The sequence below is a fragment of the Lycorma delicatula genome, chromosome 11 (genome assembly GCF_047948215.1).
Source record: "Lycorma delicatula isolate Av1 chromosome 11, ASM4794821v1, whole genome shotgun sequence".
Classification (NCBI taxonomy): domain Eukaryota; kingdom Metazoa; phylum Arthropoda; class Insecta; order Hemiptera; family Fulgoridae; genus Lycorma; species Lycorma delicatula.
In genome coordinates, this window is record NC_134465.1 from 48,939,239 (window position 1) to 48,961,000 (window position 21,762).

The window sequence follows — 21,762 nt, forward strand, 5'->3', positions numbered from 1 at the left end:
ATATGGCAAAATATTGCAGGGAAACAAACTTACAATTAACTATTAATTAATTCTATTATATTAAAAATATAAATATAATAGATCGTTACACCACTAAATGAGGCTTAATTTCATCTTCATGTAATAATTGTACCTAGTAAAAAAAAAATTAGGAAAGATTTTGAAAATCCTCACTTTTCAGCTTCCATTTTTTTTTAGACTAGATGCCTTTGTATAAATGTAAGCAATAAAAATACACCAATGTTAAAATCAAAATTGAAATTGTTAAGAACACAAATGCTCTTAAAAACATCATACATACTATGTCAAGCCTGAAAATCAAGCATTAAAAAAAATAATTTTTAACAAAATAAAATTCATAATAAATTTGTATTTCAAAATGTTTAAAAAACATTTTGAATATTAAATAAAATAATAGTGTTAATATACGAATAATGAACAACTAATTTTTAAAAGAAAATTAATTTTGATTTTTGTAATTATGAGTTTATCCACATAGTAACAATAAACAGCTGATGCTTTACTATTATTCAAACCCAAAACCTGTAGTAAACCAGAGACACATTAAAAAAAAACAAAAACAAACCATCGATGTAAAAAAAGAATGTTAAAATGTGATTATATAACAATGAAATTAATTATTTAAAAGTACATAGATACTATGTTTTATTAACAAACAGCCCTACATTTCCCAAATACACTTCTTGTATAAATAAAATTTACATAAGCAAAACAAAAAAAAATCTTACAATAAAACTATCTACAAATTAACATTAACAATATAATGTTATTACAATAACTATTATCATCGTAATATCTTTATATATATATATATATCTTTATATATAAATAATTACTAAATAAATAGAAAGAAAGAAATGGGATAGATTTAGGCACATCAGGGTAACAGTTCCACATAATTTTCTGGAACTAAGCCTGTCTTACCATTTAAAGTACCTTCCAACCAACCAGGTTCTAATGAAGTTCTTACTGTAAAAGAAAATAATAATTAAAATTAGAAAATAATTAATTCATTATAATTAATTGGTGAATTATACTAAAACTGGTAAATAAATTTTGGTACATGCTATCACTGAATTTATGAACTTAAAATTTATAAATATTTGATATTACAAGGTCGTTCAGTAATTAAAGACAAATGGCAACAGCAGAAAATCTGTTTCACAGAATAAATTGAAACTGTCTGACATTCAAGTTGGCATCCCTCATGCAGAAATATCAGCCATTCCATTATTATACTCCATTTTTTCTTTCAAAATATCGGTTCTGTTAGATACTTGTACTGATGTAAGAACAGTGTACTGAAAATATAAAACACTCATGACTGAAATTCACTCATGAGTGTTAAAACTCTATGGTAAAAAGTGTATTAACTGTATAAATTTTTATAAGTAGATCGAACAGTTTAAATTGTGCAAAACAAGTGTGATTTTATCATAGCAGAAGATCAATGGAAGTTTCGACTGATGGTTTTCAAGTTACAAGGTTCAGCTGATAAATTTTGCACACTGCCATGCTACACAGAGACAAAAGGTACTATCGAGTTGGGCGTGATGATAGCTAAAATCCTTCACTACAAACCTGTGATAATGCGTTGAAATCTGTTAACTGGTTTGTTTTTAGTAGCAGTTAAAATGGAGTCGAGTACAGCCAATATGTCATAACGGTTAAAATAGTGCCCAGTGATCAAAATTCTAACAGCAGAAAACGTGAATCCAACGAATATTTTTCACTGTTTAAAAGTGGTTTACAGTAGCGAAACTGTTGACAGGAGTACTGCGAATTGTTGAACAGGAGTGGGCATTGAAATTTCACGAATGTGAAGCTGGTAAAGCGACAATTGAGGATGCATCTTGCAGCAGACAACCAGTTTCTGTGACTGAGAAGAAACATTGAAAGGAGATAGATGATTGACTTCAAAGTGACCGGAGAATCACTCAGGAACGCATCGCTATTCAGTTAGGCATATCTAAAGAGTAAGTAGGCCATATTATCGATTAATTTGGGTTACTGTAAAATCTATGCGCAATGGGTACTGCACAAACTCTTTGATGGCTCTCTGCAAGCTGAAGTTTGAGCCTATTCCGTATCCGCAATACTCGCTGGATTTGGCTCCATGCAACTTCCACTTCTTCCCTCATCTCAAAAGGGATCTCAAAGATAATCATTACACCACTGACAATGAGATGAAGGAAACAGCTTCCTTCACCTTATTGTCAGTGGTCCAAGTGGTCACAGCGGATCCAAGTGGTCACAGCAACCACTTGGATCCGAGAAAGATTGCCAGAATTTTTCAGTGACAGAATGCAAAAACTTAACTCACATTGGGAAAAGTGTATCGGTGTAAACAAGAATTATATTGAAAATTAAATACTGCATTTTGTAGCTACGGTATTGTACTTTTATTCATTTATTTCATTCCAATATCTCTTTTCATTGCCATGCTATACATATGTGTGTAAAATTTATCAGCCGAGCCTAGTACATTAATTATCTTATTTGCAAAGACAGTCGCATTAAAATCTAAGAAATTTGTAGCGTGAGTATTGGCATAACAGTTTCACAATTGTGAAAAGCTGAATTACTGTAAAACATGTTCAAGGTAGATTCCAAGACATCATAAAGTTACCCAAATTCACATTTGTTCAGAACTTAAACAACGGTTTATTAGAAGAAGGTTTACATCCAACATTAAATTGTAAAGAAACCTTGATTAATCATTTTGAGCAGAATCCAAATGGTAGAATACAGAATGGAAACATCTAAGTTCGCTTGCCAAGAAAAAATTACAACATGAAAAATGAAAATTACCTACACAAATACTTACAAAAAAAAGTATACTTGCGAACATAAATTCAAACATTAATAAGAAATTTATAAAATTACTATTATAAAATATAATATGAAATGAATCACTGGCAAGTAAATCATTAGAATTTCATGGAGAAAGCCATGAAAATTATAAAACAAAGTTGGAAGGATTACAAGATGTATATCTGAACATTACATGTTTTAAAAGGATTAATTTTTCTCAACTAAAAAATCTTGAAAATACGTATTAAAAAATTTAAAATAATCATTTTTATGATAATAAAAATTATAAAATGTTGCTGTTAACAAAAAATGTTACTGTTAGAAGTCAACACAAAATTAAAAATTACTTACCAACTCTTAATTTGGTCTAAGACTTTAAATTTGTGAAAAAAATATAATATTCACTTTTAAATGTTATGGTGTTTTTCAAATTTGTTTTATTGTTTCTGTTAAATTTATTTTTTATTTAAAGTATGGTTAAATCTACAAAAAAAGTTTTTTAAAAAAGTTGTTCACAAGGAATCTGATCTTATAGAATTAAGAAATAGAATGTTTAGGCACACTTTAAAAATTATTATCAAGCTTGCCTGTCTGGAATTCAAGAATATCTATTATTTATTTACTTTCTGGATACGATTTTCCTTACATTTCACAACAAAATACTTAAAAAAAAAAATCATAATGAATTCAGTTATATCATTAGAATACAATATTGGAATAGTGTATTTTTAAGATTATAGCCATTTATGCAATATTATTGTCTTCTTTAACCGTAGAACTTTGGCTCAACCCTTGGCTATTATCAAATATTGTTGCCTTTACAATTTATCCTATTTAATTTTCTTGTTTTCCTTGAAGAAATGCCCCCTTTACAGTAGAAATCAGCTGAGATAAATTTAGATTGCTAAAAGTTATTTTCAATACTTATATGCTTATTTGCCAGTAATTTTTTTTATTTTATTAGGTGGTACGGTATTAATTAAAAAAATATTTTAATTCTATCATAAACATTATTATAATTAATGTAGTTTCTGAGGTGAACCAAGTGAAATATCACTTGCAAACCTAAACATCTCCTGAATTCTTAGTGAGCTTGATGTATTTATAAGTGGGGTTAGAGTCAATGAAGAAAGCAATTGCACTCCTCGCTTTCTGTAGTAAGCCTGGCATAGAACACTTGTTACGTTGAGCACTGGTTTTACAAGTTTCAGGGTGTTATTTGTGTGACACATAATGTTACATTTTGTGTTATGGAACTTAATACACATACAGTCTATGATTAACTTAATAGTTTTTCAACACTGAAAGGAATGAGATTTGAGATTGTTGAAGCTATGAAAGACAAAGCAACAGGAACCATGAAGATGGTTTCTGAAAATGACTTTCAACACTGCTTTGACCAGTGGAAAATTTGCATGGAGCGGTGTAGGGATTATGGAGGAAATATATTGAAGGGGATTATGTTAAAATTGTGAAGAAAAAAATAAAGGTTTTGTAGCATTAATCCGGTTTTTTTTGGCCACATCTCATATACTTTCCTGTTGTAGCTGTAGAAGCATATATCGCTATAGCAGAAATTAAAACAATTATTATCAACATTTCTGGTCCATTTGATAATTAATAATGATGAAAAACAAACAAATATTATTTTATAATTTTGTATGTGATCATGTAAATTTTTGTTTAAAAACATATTCCATTAATATAAAAGGAAACAATTACTGTAGAGGTGCTCCTCTACGAGATCACCAGAACTATCAGTGCAACAGGTTGTTGAGAAAGGCTTGACCATATATACGAGGTGCGGAAATAAAGTAATGAGACTGATTTTTCTTTGCAAGATGTGGCAACCCTGCAGCTTGCATAGGTACAGCATCTTTGACCTTGGTCTATAAGCTACTTCTAGTCCAACTGGCACATTGATGCAACTGCTCAGTTGTGAGTTGTGCTGTAATAAGTGAGCACGTGTTTGTGTCTCTCGTCACAGAAATGAAACCGCAAAATATTGCGGAACGGTATGTCATTTCTTTCTGCGTTAAATCGGGTGAAAACGCGACGACAACTTACGGTAAGCTTCAGAAGGCTTTTGGAGAGGAGGGTATGTCAAGAGCTCGAGTTTTTCGGTGGCATAAAATTTTTAGTGAAGGCAGAACAAATGTTGAAGATGAAGACCGCAGTGGACGACCATTAACCTCACGGACAGATGTCAACTTGACCAGGGTGCGTGAAATCGTACGATCTGATCGAAGATTATCTGTGAAAATGATTGCAGAAGAACTCAACATCAATCGAGGAACGGTTTGTCTAATATTAAGATTATTAAATTACGAGAAACATTTGTGCAAAAATGGTCCCCAAAAATCTCACACAACAACAACCAGAAACACGGAAAAATGTGGCAGCCGATCTGTTAGAGCAAACGGAAATCAATCCAGATTTGTTGAGCCGTTTTATCACTGGTAATGAAGGTTGGTTTTTTCAATACGATCCAGAGACAAAACGCCAAAGTTCGCAATGGTGCTCAAAGGGATCACCCAGACCAAAAAAAGCTCGCATGTCAAAGTCAAAAGTGAAATGCATGCTTGTGTGCTTCTTCGATTCCAAGGGAATTGTTCATAAAGAGTGGGTACCTCCTGGACAAACAGTTAACCAATATTTTTACAAAGAAATTTTAGAGAGACTTCGTAAACGAGTTCTTCGTGTCCGTGCCAACACTGCTGATAATTGGATTCTGCATCACGATAATGCGCCATCCCATACTGCTGTCAGTACAGCAATTTTTAACCTCAAAACAAATTTCAGTACTACCACAGCCACCTTATTCACCACATATCGCTCCGTGCGACTTTTTTCTATTTCCAAGAGTCAAAATGGCAGTCAAGGGACACCATTTTCAAACAACACAAGATGTCCAAAAAGCTGTGACGAGGGTCTTGGAGGATATTACAGAAGATGAGTTCCAGAAATGTTACCATCAATGGCAGAAGCGCTGGAATAAGTGTGTGCAATCAGAAGGGAACTACTTTGAAGGAGACAACACTAAACATGACTAAAACAGTAAGCAACATTTTTTTCACATCAGTCTCATTACTTTATTGTCGCACCTCGTAAAAGAAATTTACCTACATGTCAAACAACGCATCAACTTTTTTGAAATCTGTTAAAAAGTGAATAATGTGTACTGCATTTCATGATTATCTTATACAAAATTATCAAACATGATGGAGGAAATAATTTAAAATCTTCTTGTACGTAAAGATAATAATTTGGTGTTGAATGAAAAATTTTTTGAAAATATACTAACCATTTGTTATTATTTGGTTTGGTTCAAATGATAATTCACCATCATTTTCTCCTAAACAAGCATATAATGTTCTGACTCTCCTGAAATCAAAATTAAAAAGATATTAGAAATTTTTTTAAAAACTACTTTCCTATTTATGTATCAAATGTTAAATATTACATCTTTAAATAAAAATTTTAAATGTCAAGCATTGCTCTAGTACCTTTCATACAAAAATTGTAAAAGACATACCAAAACAAGAAGCATACAATTAAACTTTTGAAAGAACTGGAGAGATGGTTTAAAAATAAGAGATGGTACAAAATAAGAAAAACACAAAGCAATTAAACCACAAAAGAAAAATTTTGTCTTTGAAGTGATTTATCTTATGAAACATCTGAGAACATAATTTGAGTTTTTCCTCAAATTAAAATTTATTATTTTCTGTAATATTCTTCAATGTTTTTACATATTTGAAGAGACATGTCGGAATTTACCAATCTGTATGACAAAGTGGTAGCATTTCAGCCTTTTACTTGGAAAGTCTCGGGTTTAAATTCTGGTCAGCTATGGCCTTTTCTGTACAAAATACACTAAAAAACTTCTATCCCATATTCCCATACACAACTTTCATACTTATGTAGTAAACTAATCAAAACAAATAAGACAAAAAAGTACATTGTAATATTTTTACATTTTTTTAAGTGATGCATTTCCATATTTCTTAACTTCATTAAGAAAATATATTACAGCAAAAAAATTAGTGTTAAAATGTATATTTAAGCACAAAGATTTTATCTGACTTTTTTAAAAGTTTTTTTGTGATCATCTTTAGTATGGTGGACAATATGAAATAACTACTGTAATTTCAACAGTAAAGGTGGGAATTTTTCTTTGGCCATTTTAAAAAAGTGTTATGAAATACTACAGTTTGATAATTTCAATAAAAAATTGATGAAAAAAGAATTTTCGTTAAAATTAGTGCCAATTTAGGCTATGTTATCAAAGAAAATACTAAAATGAAACAGCTTAATAGGTAAGCACATGGTATGTATGCTGATACGAAAGGAATATTCTTTCCTGATAAACATCTGAGGTTTCCACTAGTTTTATTAGAAATTTTTCTCTTTCATAACCTTTCTTCAATCTTGTTTTTAATTAAACGTATGAAATTACATATTATTACAGTGTTTTAAACAACTAATTCAATGTAAAAAAGCACACTTCTTAGATTGACACCATACTGAAGCAGACCATTGGAGTTTTTTAAATTATTTAAAAACATATATGATTGTTTAAGACAATTTTTTTTTTTTGTATTTTATAAAGGTGAACTACAGAGAAGGTTATAATCACCAATAAACAAAGCTGTACTATTGATTTACTAAAAATGATATAAAATTTTGAACAAACCCAAAAAGGAAGTAACAATGAAGTATAGAAAATATTGGTGGTCAACTCCAAATAATGAAAACTTATTAGCAAAATAATGATAAAAATAAAAAAAGAAGAGGAATAAAACTAGGAATTAACGACATCAAGTTGTCTCAGTAACAGTTGGGCAAATATTATTTATTTTTATACAATTTTTATTATTATCTGAACTTAGAAAAATTTAGTAAAATTGCTTCACAACTATTTTATTTAAGTTGCATGACATTTAATTTTTAAACAGTTAAGTTGAAAAAGAAGGGCTGATTTTGTAGCAGTAGCAAAGTTCAGATATTATACCCCTAATTTTAATATTGTGAAGGTGTATGTAACGACTATGTTTTTACTCAAAGAATATTCATTATCTTGATCGTCTGTGGGAGAAAGCAATACTGCCATGATTGCCATTATTTGACAAACTGGACAATGAAATAGGCAGACACAAAATATTATTGGATATTTACAAGGACATAAATGAAGTTTATATTGAAATTCAAAATCAACCTATTCATTTAGGTGATATTTTATAAATTTAAACCTAAGGGTTCATTTATAAACAACCTGCATAACTTGCTTTTTCAGTTAAAAATATTTGTAGTATCAATCCAATTCCTCTTGACTGCACCCACACATATATACACACACACACACTATTTACTCAATTTCACTGTTAAAAACATACTAACTAAAAGTACACCACTAAAATTATTCTTATATTTATCTAATAGAACATACAGCCACATTAATAATCAGGAACAATTATTTTACAATAGCAACTACCCTACCTTAAGCAAGCAAAGAAAAAATAATCATGACAAGAAAATTAAATACATAAAGCTTTAATACAGAAATGAGATAAAATAGATGATTACAAAACTTGTTAAAAGTAATAAAAATATAATAAAATCTTAATATAATAAAACAAAGAGAAATATTTTATTTAAATATCTGAGTAACATCACAACATGAATTAGATTTTGAAAAATAATAAACAAAAATAAGAATATAGACGATCAAGAAGATTTTTAAAAGAAAAAGTAAAAAAATACAAGAATATTAGCAAATGGTTAAAAAGAAGGATAATTGTTTTGTATGGAATACAAGATTTATATTGTGGTGAACACTCTTCAAGTAAAAAAATCCCTTTCGGCATGCCAGAAGGCAGAGGTACATTTTACCGGTGCTAAGTAGGGGATAAAAAGATTTCCATCTTAAAGTTACGAAAAACTTCAAATTTACTCAATACGACAATGATTGCGAAAAACATGTGAAACGAAGTTTCACATGTTTTTCGTATGATAAGCCCCATCTTCTTACAATTCCAGCAACATTTTGGTCATACCTTGCCGTAAGGGTTAGCCATGTCAAAAATTGTTTCCGACAAAAGTTTTAGGTAATGTTTTAGAGGACTAACGATCACTTTCAACCAATTTGATACTGTACCTATTAAGGGAGGTATGATTTTTTTGTCTTAAAACCCTATTTTTTTCCACCACTTGGGCCAATGGTTGGTGATATCAAAAAACTTTACTTAGATAAGTTTTAGGCTCTTATCCAAAGAATAGTAGGAACTTTAAACAAATTGGATATTTTAATTAATAAGAAAGTTACAGCGATATTTTGTTTTTTTGAAAAAGCCTTCCCTTAGTCCGATTTTGCCCATTAACAAGCTCGACTGCGATTTTGGGTTGTTATATTTTATGTATCAATTTGAAAGTGATTAGTGCAGAATTATGGCAATTATTGTGTCCACAAGAAAGTGAAATATATATATAAAAACTTTTGAACTGATGGTGATTTTGGGGTCTGGGGAATGTGAAACGTAAATATATGTCAAAATTTTACAATAAGTAGCTTATTTATGAAATCTACCTAAAAAAAGGCTAGATGACATTAAAAGAAACTAGGATTTTGGGAATATGCCAAATGTTAAAAGTAATCAAAATGTATGTACTTTGTCCAGAACAAGAGAGAAGTGAAAACTACAGAAAAATAATATGATGAAATGGACAAAAGAAGTCTAATAAGAATTATACAATCTTAAGGTGTTAAAATAAAAATATTTCATTTCTGCTCTCATCTCCTTCAAAATATTATCATTTCTTACTCAACAATTCTAGCTCACTACTTTTATTGATGTTCATAAGATTTCAATTCTTATCACAAAATGACTATGTCAACACATTTCTTTCAATGTTCTTTTGACTTTCTAATCATACATCTTCAAGTAACATTTTCAGTTTGACAATAACCAGAAATTATAAGCAGCTATATTTGCAGTAGAAGGCATTTGGTGAAATCGAGAAATTATTACAAACTTCATTAAACTTTTTGTAACAGGTTGTACAAAATAATGAAGGGGGTATTATCATGATGGTGTTTCCAATTGTATGGCTTTGGAAGGTTTGATCATTTGTGACAAAAAGCATCACAAAGACAACATATAATGTGAAAATAATATTGATTTGTCTTTCTGGAGCACTTATATGCATTATAGTTCTAAAGCAGTAAAAAACAACTCCCAAATTTCCTCTGATTCTGCTCTTCACCTGGTTTCCTTTTTTTGAGCTAAGTTTGGATATTTCCATTGCAATGAGTAAGAGCCATGATCTTTGGGTTATACCCTAGTCTTAGGAAACTCTGGTTCACTGTTAGTACAGTTTAACTTGTCCTGTGCATTATCAGCACTAAGTTATTACTGAAAGCAACTTCAATGTAAGCTTTACAACCACCCTTCCATGTGCCATCCACTAAAACTTGGATAGTTCAAACTTTTAACATCAATATTATCAAAAATTTCTTGAATGGTTGAAAAAAGATAATTTACAATTAAATTCCTTTTTCAACTTGTTTTAATTACATTAATATTTCAACCTGCTGATCAATAACCACCAAGTTAACTATTTTTGAAATAGTTACATATGTCAAAAGTCCAGCATTTTGACTCTAGCTTACTTCTTCCCCCCCCCACATGATACAAAAAAGACTATTTGAGTCAACCTTATACATGGTGAAAGAAGAATAAAGAAATCTCAGGAAGGTAAAATAAAGAAAAACCTGCTACATTACATCAGGTTGATGAATGTTATGGCCAAATAAAAAAGAAAGCAAGCACAAAATTTATTGATGAAGAAAACAGCTGCCAAGTAATCATATCCGACGCAGAATTACAGTACATGCAGAACTTTTAATTTATATTAAAGCAAACAAAAAAACAATAAGTAAAAAAATAAACGATCAAATATACAGTAAAAAAATTCAAATGCCACAATACAAAAAAAGCAAAACAACACTACTTGAAGTAATTACCAGCAAATAATACAAAGCAGAAAACTAAAAACTAGAAAAAAAAACAAACCCAACACAGAGAGAATATTGCAGAGTAAATAACAAACAAAAACTACTACAATTTATTCCGCCATGCTGATTAAAAGAAATATATGTATATGTGACCACAAAAGATAAGGTTTGAACATGTGAAATATATCTGCTAAATTGATGCTTTAATTGTAACAAAAAAGTATCATAATTACTAAATAAATAAATAAAAATGGTCTGACAGCACTAAAAATGCAGAAGAATAAAGCTAATGCTGGAAATTTCTTATAAAGATGCTAAGCAGTACAGTACAACATAATATAATTAATTAAAACAATGGAAAAAAAATCACAGGAAGAATCACAAGATGATCACCTGACACCCTGTGTAAACCCTGGACTAGAACGACCACTTGCGCATGAATTGTGCGAAGATGTAAGACTCCTATATAAAATGAAAGGTAAGATAAAATAAATTATTTATGTTTAATATAGTATAAAAAATATTACTGTTAATATGTATATAGTATGCACCAGTAAAGAAAATTTAATTTGTGTTTAAACTATTATATCTTCTCAAAAATGAAAAAAATTAAAATATGATGAAAGTAAAAACGTTGGTAGAATCAGCAATTAATATGCGAAATATATAAAATATTTTTATTATAATCTTAATTTAATAATTTTAAAATAAAAAGAGAGACAGTTGTTCCTTTTTTTTAAAAAATGTCAGTAATAAACATTTGTAAAATAAAACCGATTCATTACTCTACAATTTTCCTACAATTACATTTATGTTTCTTGGTTTAGTTTTTTTAGAAATTTAGTTTTTTACTCTCAATGTGACATGATAATGGAATATATAGGGATCAAGAAAAATTCTGTTAAATACAGAATTCTATTTAATATACAGGTTATCGAAAAAGATAGCACCAATTTAAAAATATTTTATCTCAGAAGATACTAGAGATAATCAAACGAATATATTTTTAAAAATTCACTAACTCAAAAAGTTTTTTACATATCTTAGAATGTTTCAATATGAGCTCTGTTGGTCGGTCTGCAAACATTCAGCCAATAATCAACTTCTGCCCAAGTCTGCTGGATTATCGCAGGCGTAACTGTGGCAATAGTAGCGGTAATTTGTTGTCTTAAATGTTGCCCATCACTGATTTTTTCACAGTAGACAATGTTTTTAATGAATCCCCATAGAAATAAAAGAGGTGTCAAAACTGGTCTTCTTGGAAGCCAAAGCATAGGACTGGCATTATCAATCCAACAAATGGGAATCTTTCATACAGAGCGCTTTGAATGCTTAGATAAAAATGTGAAGGCACACCATCTTGTTGAAACATTACAGCAACATCACTTTCTTGTGAACTTCGGTAAACTTGTGGGTTTCAACAAGATGGTGCACCCTCCACCCTTTAACCTAGACGTTCGATGTGCTCTCAATGAAAGATTCCCTAATCGTTGGTTTGATAGAGTTGGTCCAGTGCTTTGGCTTTCAAGAAGCCCAAATTTGACATCCCACGACTTTTTCCTAATATATTAAAGTCGTGAAAAAATCAGGAATGTACAACATTTAAGAGAATGGATAACTGTTGCTATTGGCGCAGTTATGCCTGTGATGTTTCAGTGGACCTAGGAAAAGTCAATTATCGATTGGATGTTTGCAAAGCGACCAGTGGAGCTCATATCCAATCAATCTAAGGTATGTAAAAAAACTTGGTGAGTTGGTGAATTTTAGGAAAAAATACTCTTTTGATTATCTCCAGTAGTTTCTGACATAGGATTTTTTTAAATTGCTGAAACCTTTTTCAATGATCCTTAATTTACCAAAAATAAAAATATGTTGTTTATCTGGAGAAGAATTCTGTGCCTATAATACGGGTACAAAAGTTATATTATCCCTAATTTGTTATTTTAGGTGTTCTCTATCACTCTATATTATTTTAACACAACAAATATACTGTAATTTGGAAAAATTCATTTTTATTTATTATTCAATAAGTGAAAGTCTATAATATTTTTCTTCTTAACAGTACTATCTTTTGATAATCTTCTAAATTTTAGTACTATAAAAATATTCACTTTAGTTGGGAAATTTTTAAATATTAGTCGTACAAAATTTACAAAGATCATATAAAAACAAAATAATTAATTTTTTTTTAAAATTATAATTCTCAGAAATATCTATAGAAAATCAAATTTAAATGTGTACTTTAGTTTAACTTAGTTTTATAATTCACTAACTTAAAGAACTAGTGCAAAACTGTCTGTGTAATTAAGAAAATAATTATTGTATTTTCAAAGTTTTATTTTATTTTCAATCACTTTTCTAATATAATATATTTTTTTCTTTTTGTTTCCACATCGGAAAGATTCTATTAATTGCAGGTAAATGTATATAACTCCGTAATAAGTTCATGGTATTTATAACATATTTTATTGCTACAGTATTCCATTTCTGCTGAGGATAGGTTAGATGAATTATAATTTTGTAATTTTATATTATTTTACTTAATTGACCATCAAATTCTACTTAATAATCAACACAAAAAAAAATTATTTTAATAAATACATTTTGTTCCAACAGATACTGTGTTTGCAGTTGGGTCACGTAGTAATCTACATAAATCAAACCACAGTACATCATAGAAAAAATTATACTTCAGTAAGTAGGAAATCAATAACTTTTTAATTATGTAGTTTCATTTTATTTATAGCTCGTTTGGATTCCGTCATATGTCCCAGAATTTAAATTTGTTTAAAATTCATTTTTTCCAAGAATTCAAATGACACTGGCACTATTCTTTACATGATAATATATGTGTTACAAAGCAAAATACATATTATACATTTAAAAAAAAAAACATTCTGGATGATTTAAGAAATCTATCATCCATATTAAAACATTTATTGTAAAAGATATTTTAATTAATTAATAAATATAATTTATTATTTATTTATTACACATTTAATGTGTCTTAGTTTTATCTATGACGCTATCAGTTTTAATGAAAAAACTGTTTTTCTTTTCATATGGTATTAATAATTGAGTTATGGGGCAAATGAAAGTCAATTTATCCATTTTATATTAATGTATTGAAGAGTTCAATAATCTTTATTTATTTATACATATTTTTTTTAGAATGGTACAACTAAAGCATAGTTGTTATCTTGGAGACACATTTTTTAATTATTCCATTATTTCAAAGAATAATAGCTAATAGCATATTATTAAAAAAATGTATTTTTTTTAAATTCCCACAGTATGTAAATCAATCAAGTAATCTAATTTCTATGATCTATTATTGTTTATTACATACTTTTGGCAACTGGAATTTTTTCTTTATGACCTATGTATGTGTCAACAAGTTGATACAAAATAAAAAGAGCTTATGGAATATTATGAAAAATCCTGATAATTCTAATAATTTGAAAAATTTTCTAACAAAAACAATTTTGAAAGAAAAATGTCTACAGTATGCAATGAACTTTCCAGAATTCAAAATGTCAGTGATATATAGGAAGAAACCAGTTCACTGAATTCGACTTTGATCATTGGCATTTTACTTTTCTTTACACCCTCTTCTATGATACCACTTTCTGCGACATTTCACATGTTGAAAAACCATAAGATTGTAAGGTTTGAAATTTACTGTCTTACCTATAATCTAAAGCTTATATTTTTTTTATTTTAATCTTCACTCACATCTATATGTAACATGTATTTAATTTGAAAATAATAATTTAAAATTAATTAAAAATAATCTAAACATCAGTCTATTTTTACTTTAAACAACAGTGTACTTGGATTGGTAAAATTACATGATTATTATATCATGCTTTATTATAAATTTTTGGTATAATTTCCAAGAATTGCAATAATAAATTAAAATTGTATCTGAATGTTATTTTTAATGATTTAATTTTTGGATTTTATTCTTGAATAACAATAACATGCACATGCATACACACAAAATGCCACTTTTTTAACTTTACAAATAGCATATTAAAAAGAAAATATTAAAAAATAAAAAATAATTTAATTATAAAACAAATTATATCTCTCCTTTCATACTTGTGAAGTACACACATAAATCAAGAAAATCAGTGTGGTTCTTTCTAAACATAACTGTATTATGCATACAAGTTAACATAATTTATCTCTAAGACAAATTTTAAAAAACCTTAAAAGTGCCTATTCGTAATTCTTACAATTAATTTATAAATTTTTTAGCTTTAAATTAATATTATTATCAAAGTAATATAAATCTACTTTTACTTTCCCGTCTAGATAGCGTTATAGCAGATCTATAGCTCTAGAAAGGAACATACTGTAATCAGTCCAATTTGGGCATATTAATGCCCAAAATTAAGATCTAGTTTTCACCGGATCTTAATGTTTACAACACATAAGGAACCCAAAAAATAGGATGGAAATTTTCTAGATGTTAATATTTATATGTATGTGTGTATTCGATGTTGGCCTCTAAATCACTTTATATCTCCAGTACTACTAAACCGATTTTGACCGAACTAGGTCAGATTACTTCTATGTACAGGGGCATTGATACCATTAAATTTTCAACTTAAAAGATCATATTTTTCTTAGGAACATTTGTCAACGATTAAAAAGTAGCAATATTTGCAAAATCACACACCCACCCCAAAAAATGCTCTAAACTACTGCTATGCTGTGAAATTACAGGTGAGCAGTAGAATTAAATAAACGAATAATATTTAAAATGTAAAAGAGTAACTCGGTCTGGCTGAGTCTCAAATTCTATCACCCAATCGACTCAGTACCTGGTGTGTTAAGCCTCGTGGCTACACCAGTGATGACCCTAAAAGCGAAATTTGTTCTCTGTAAGTTGTGAAATTACATTAATTTAGTTGATGTCGACTGTCACTACTAGTAATGCCACACCCATGCGAATTAAATACAGGTGATGCGTGTGCTTTAGTTAGGATCATAGAATTAAATAAAATTATAAATATTTTAAATTAAGTTTTGTGTAAGTTGTATATCAGAAACAACTCGCAGCTGTAAAACTTTTCCAAAATGGTGGCTTTAGCTGCATGATGGGAAAGTCCTACAACTATCTTTTTTATTGGTAAATATAATATGAAAGTAAAAAATTTAATGACTTTTAATCGAAACTAGTTTTTCCCCACCCAAAAGATTAATAGAAAATTCCTCAACCAAAACAAAATCAAATTAGAAGCAGGGCATATAAAAATTACATCACAGCTGCAAACTCGGCTACTATGAGGATGCGAATAATTATGTTACACCATTCATAATATGATTTAAAATAAGATTTAAACAAATAGATAATTAATGGAGTTAACCATTCATTTAATTAAGTTAGAAATTCAAACGAATGAAAATTATATATTTTTCTGAGCTGTTTTAATTATTCAGTGAGGTAATAAATAGATAACATAGTTTAACAATACTGCATACAAATATATTATAATAATAAGACAAAACTGAAAATTAATATTACAACCAATATTTAGTTAAAGTTGTCATAAAATTACCCATGAAGTATTGAGGCTTGTAGAAGTAGCTCATTTAACAACCAAAGGTTCATAAAGACGTAATGTGATTAGCGATCATCTAACTTTTTAATTTCCCACCCATCAGCTAGAAAAATCATCAGATTACAAATTTTAACCACTTTCAGCAAGATTTTGTACTGGTAATGTTTGGATTAGAAAGCCAATATTCTATCGCCGAGTTATCCTGCAGTTTTAATTATTATAAATTGGTTAGCCAAGCTAAGCTCTAAGTAGCCTAGTAAGTTGAAAATGAAATATGGAATTAGGAGAAGCAAATATCATCCAAAGAATTTTCTTTTTCAAGTCCTTTATTCAAATTCTTAGTGATGAATCTCATTTAGTTTTTCTACTTTCACTATTTCTCCAACTTTCTGGACATACCATTATTTACTTAATCTATTTTTTTTTTGGACACCTGGTATTTATTCTGCTGTGTTCATTCGTATTCCCATAATATCCTTGAAACTGCTTTCTTATTTCTGTTTAAAGGCACAAACACCCTGCCCACTAAATCTTTTGCCCAAACTTTATCAAATGCATTGATAATACAATAATAAGGATGCATGATTATTTCCTTTATATTTATTAAGCATACTTAATTTCATTTATAACATCAATTTTATCTTGTGTAATAAATATAATAGAATAGAATTAGATTACAACTGATCTATTGAAGATTTAAAAAATTGTTTGGTTTTTACAAAATACCAAAGATTTCATTAAAATTTTATAACTTCATCTAAGTAGAATACTGCTGAAATTAAATAATTACTTTTTTTCAATAAATTTGTTCCATTAAAAATTATTTTTAAAATTATTAAAAGGGACAATACCGTTAATAAAAAAAAAGTCTTGATTAATGTGTTGATGAGTAGTTTTAGACTCACAGAGAAATTAATAATTATTACCAGAACACAAAAAAAATTGTTACACCAGGTAGAACAGCAATGAAAACTACTTCAGATATTTCAATAAATAAGTCACAAACAGCCAGTCAGGAGGGGCTCATCATCATATGCTTTTACCTGCATCACCTGCTTTTAATTTGTTCACTTTGACAAAGCTATATTTTTTCTTTTTTTAATAGATAAACATTCTGAAAAAATATAGACCAAACACTGGTTAAAAATAATCACATGGCCAAACCGAAATCATTTGTTGACCCCCTGCAGAAGAATGGTAGTGTCTGGAAGGGTCTAGGTTTAAATCTTGATTAGGTGTGGCATGTTTCATAAGCTACAGACTTTTCACTCCATATTCCCACACAAGAAACTTTATGCTTATATAGCAAATTAATCATCAAAAAAGAAAAAAAAAAATAATTCCTAACATACAACTTTTTCATTCTGCTGACATACTTCTTTGACTTATTATTTCTTCTTCTGTGCTTTCATCTTCTTTTTCACGCTTATTTAATTAGTTAACTTTAAACTTGAAAAATGTTTGTTAAATCCTCATAGTTTTTATTTCATCCACGTAAATTTAATTAAAAACAGCACAATAGCAAATAAAATGTTATAATTTCTATCAAATTTATCAATAACTGGTAAAACTTCAAGAAATTCAGATCCATACAGGCATTTTTTATCATGATTTTCAAAACATTCTGCAATTCTACTATGGTTTTACAATTAATTCTTAATATTAAATTTTAACAAAATTCCTTGTCATTTTCATTTTATTTTGAATTAGCTTATAATTATTAAATTAACAGAAATATACTAAAACAATTTTACATACTGTTATAAAGTTTATGATGGAAAACTCTTATTTAATTAAATCAAGGAATTATTTTTTTAATTTCTCTCGTCATTTCAAGACAAGCCACAAGAAAAACATATATACATTTTCTTAAGTAATGATATATAATAATATAAAGGAACAACACTTAACGGTTGAAATGAAATCCCTTTGAAGTAAAAATAGCAATAAAAAATCGTAACATTAAAATTGATTATTCAGAAAATTTAATTAATAACATAGAAATTACCATGAAACCATAGGAAAAACAAAAACTGGAATAAGGAGGAGTATATACAATAAATAAGCAGTGACATATATACTATACAAAATACCCTTTCATATATACAAAACAAATGTATTTGGAGGAAGTGAATTCATGTGAATAGATGGAAAAATCAATATGCAAAATTACATTAATCAGAAATCAGTTGTAACGTCTTTTAAAAAATGTAATAATTTTATCATGGATATTGGTAAGACTGTAAAAAATGTCTTATTTAATATATTCAAAGCAGAGTCCATAAAGAAAATTACATTTTCATTAATTTTTTGTACTCAATTCTTAAAAATGTTCTCTAAGTCTGACCCCAAGTTCTTATTTATGGTATCACTATTAAACAGATAAGAGAATATAGCAGAAAAGCATTTTTTTTGGCATCATGTAATAATAAAGTAACATAGGCATTATTTTTTATATTATTATACCTTGATTATGCTTCTACATGTATTTTAATGAGGAAGGTAGACGGAAAAAATGATAAATAAAAGAATATCAGACCCTAGTCAGGAATCAAACTTAAGATCAGCTATTGTAGAAGTCAGTATGCGTATGACTACACCAGCTGGCTGAAATAACTGATGTAATTTTTTTTCAATATTTATAATTAATAAATAATTAACAACTTTGTTAAATATGTAATATGTACAACACAAGAAAACAATATTTATCAAATAAAATACATATTTACACAACACAAATAAAAAATAATAATAAATTCTTGATACTTACACGTTATCTTGAGGTCTGTAACTGGATGCATAATGTAAGCCCAACTTAGTACCTGTAAATATTTATAAAAAAAACTCAATCAAAAAATAATAATGAAATATACATATGTAAATAATATAACAGTATAGTAATAAAAGGTGTCCCAAAAGTCATTTGATCAAGAAATCTATTCGTAACAGATCTGCTGAATTGAATATTGCTTGCAGTAGAGGCATTGTATTAGGAAAGCATTGAAACTAAAAGCTTATCATTCATAACTGCATCAAAGTTCATTAGAAGATGACCTTGACAGGTGTTTTGAATTCTGTGAATGGTTTGTAATACGCTATGAGGCACAGCCTAACTTTTAAATTTGCATTTTGTAGATGGATGAAGCTTCTAAAAACTACAGTTGTATCAATCATCATAACTAGGTGTAGTGGGGTGACACAAATTTGCACAAAGCACTTGAGCAAGAACTAAATGTTTCAGGCATCAACGTGAGGGCAGGTGTATGGAGTTGGTCCATACGTTTTCAATGGCAATGTAAGTGGTGATTCTTATCTTGAAATTTTACAAGAAGTAGTTTTACCTAAGCTAGAAAATAATCCTTTACTTGAAAATATTAATTTAATTTGGCAACAAGATGGTGTTCCACTGCATTACAATTTATTGGTAAGAGAATGCAACTTTGATGAGTGGATCTGAAGACATGGTACGCCTGACTGGCCACCAAGATCATGTGATCTTACACCGTTAGACTTTTCAGTTCGAGGAATTTTGGAGAATAATATTTTCTCTCATAAGCCTAGAGATTTGCAACAGTTGAGACAAATAATTGAAGATGATTTTAAAACATTAAACACAAACAAGTATTTGTGTAAAAAATTGATTACAAATGTAAAAAACTACTGTAAAAATGTATTGAAATACATGGGAAACATTTTAAGCAACTCTGATTTTAAAAAATATAAATAATAAATTTTACTACGTACAAAAAATGTATTGTTGATTTAATAGCACAATTTATTATTTACAGTTTTCAACTTTTGAATATTATATTTCTCAGTCAAGCGACTTTTGGGACACCCGGTAAAATTAGTATGAAATAAAAGAGAAAACTTATCAAAATAATGAAGAAGAAAAAACTTTAAAGATTGAAATCTAATAGAACAACACGAAACATGCTGTTGACTACAGATTAATTAATAATTATGCATCTTTCTCTATCAAGGAAATAGAGGACCTTGATGTTGATGGTGAGAGAAGTATTATCCACTGATCCTGAGAGCTATGCCTGCAGTAGCTTAGTTATCAGTAGGATTTCCCAAGCCAGATAGGTTGAAAATAACTACTTAACAGACAAATAACTACTTCACAGAAATATCTGTTCACTATAGTCTGATCTATACATCAGCTGCCCTTTCCACTGCCTTCTGACAGTAGATAGAAGCTGATAGAATACCACCACCAGATAATTATCAATGTATTAGCATCTCCTATTCAACATTCTGAACTAAGAATTACTTCCCGTTCAGATCTCTGGATGAAGCGACATGAAAAATTGTGGCAATTAGCTTCTAGAAAGGAGTCGGTAAGAAACAGAAAAATGTGAATGAACATTTCTGGAAGCAGGCGGGTTAGAACATTTAAAGAAAAATGAAAATATAAAAGCGGATATAATGTTGACAAGTGAAATAAAATGGGAAGAAAAATTTGGGGTTAACAGAAATGATGTTAAATGATGAACATATCATCTGGGAAATAAATAAGTAAGAACAGAAGCATAGGAATTATTTCAAACAAGAAATGTACAAAGGATGAATTTTTACTAATGATTAATTGCTAACTAGGTAACAATAAACCCAAAAAAGTTATATTTAATACAAGTAAGTATGCATGCCAACTATTCAATATAAATATGATGATCCAATTGAAGTTACATATGAATACATTGAGAAAATTAAACAAGAGGAAGATAAATACTATTACAGAATAATAATGAAGGATTGGAATGCTGCTGTTGTAGAGAAACATGAGAAGAACAAGTAGTACAAAATTTTGGACTGGGCACATAGAATAATTTTTTTTAAGCTTTTAATTTTTAACATGATAATAAAAAGCAAATTAGGATAAACAACAATAAAAGTTTTCACAAATCTAAATTTATATCTCAAATATGGATGTGAACAATTCCAAATTCAGCAAAACAGCCATTAAAGAACACGTTTACAGCCAAAATTCAAATAAGTAAACATTTTAAAATTTAGAATTGCTATAAAACTTAATTTTCTTTAATCCAAAGATTTTTGTCACACTGTATACTGTTTAATCAGTGCAACTTCATATAATTTTATCACACTGTTAATCTAATTAATTGGCTTAGTGGTCGCTGATCCCAGACATAGGCAACTACAGTGATCCCAGTGATCCAACTACAGTGAGGCAGGGTGGAGCACTTGCTCCCCGTGGCTCAGTTAGTCAAATGAAAAATTATAAGTCAATATCGATAGGTTCTAATAGTACTGCTTCGGCAAGAAAGCATGTTTGAATTGTGGTGAGAGTGCTCTTTGGCGAATTAGTGGGGAACT

At 28.9% G+C, this 21,762-nt stretch overlaps 1 protein-coding gene across 3 annotated transcripts in view; it reads right to left on the reverse strand.

Annotated features, from left to right (window-relative positions):
• Positions 1 to 770: 770 nt before the first annotated feature.
• Graf (GTPase regulator associated with FAK) overlaps positions 771 to 21,762 on the reverse strand; it is a 381,906-nt gene continuing 360,914 nt past the window's right edge. For 2 of the 3 annotated variants that reach the window (XM_075378766.1, XM_075378764.1), the window contains exons 19-22: positions 19,193 to 19,244; positions 11,243 to 11,311; positions 6,140 to 6,219; positions 771 to 990 (exon numbers count right to left, since the gene is read on the reverse strand). In XM_075378766.1, coding sequence (XP_075234881.1) covers positions 899 to 990; positions 6,140 to 6,219; positions 11,243 to 11,311; positions 19,193 to 19,244 — 293 coding nt within the window. In that variant the 3' untranslated portion in view covers positions 771 to 898. The remainder of the gene's footprint in view (positions 991 to 6,139; positions 6,220 to 11,242; positions 11,312 to 19,192; positions 19,245 to 21,762) is intronic. The other variant, XM_075378765.1, reaches the window with a different exon arrangement.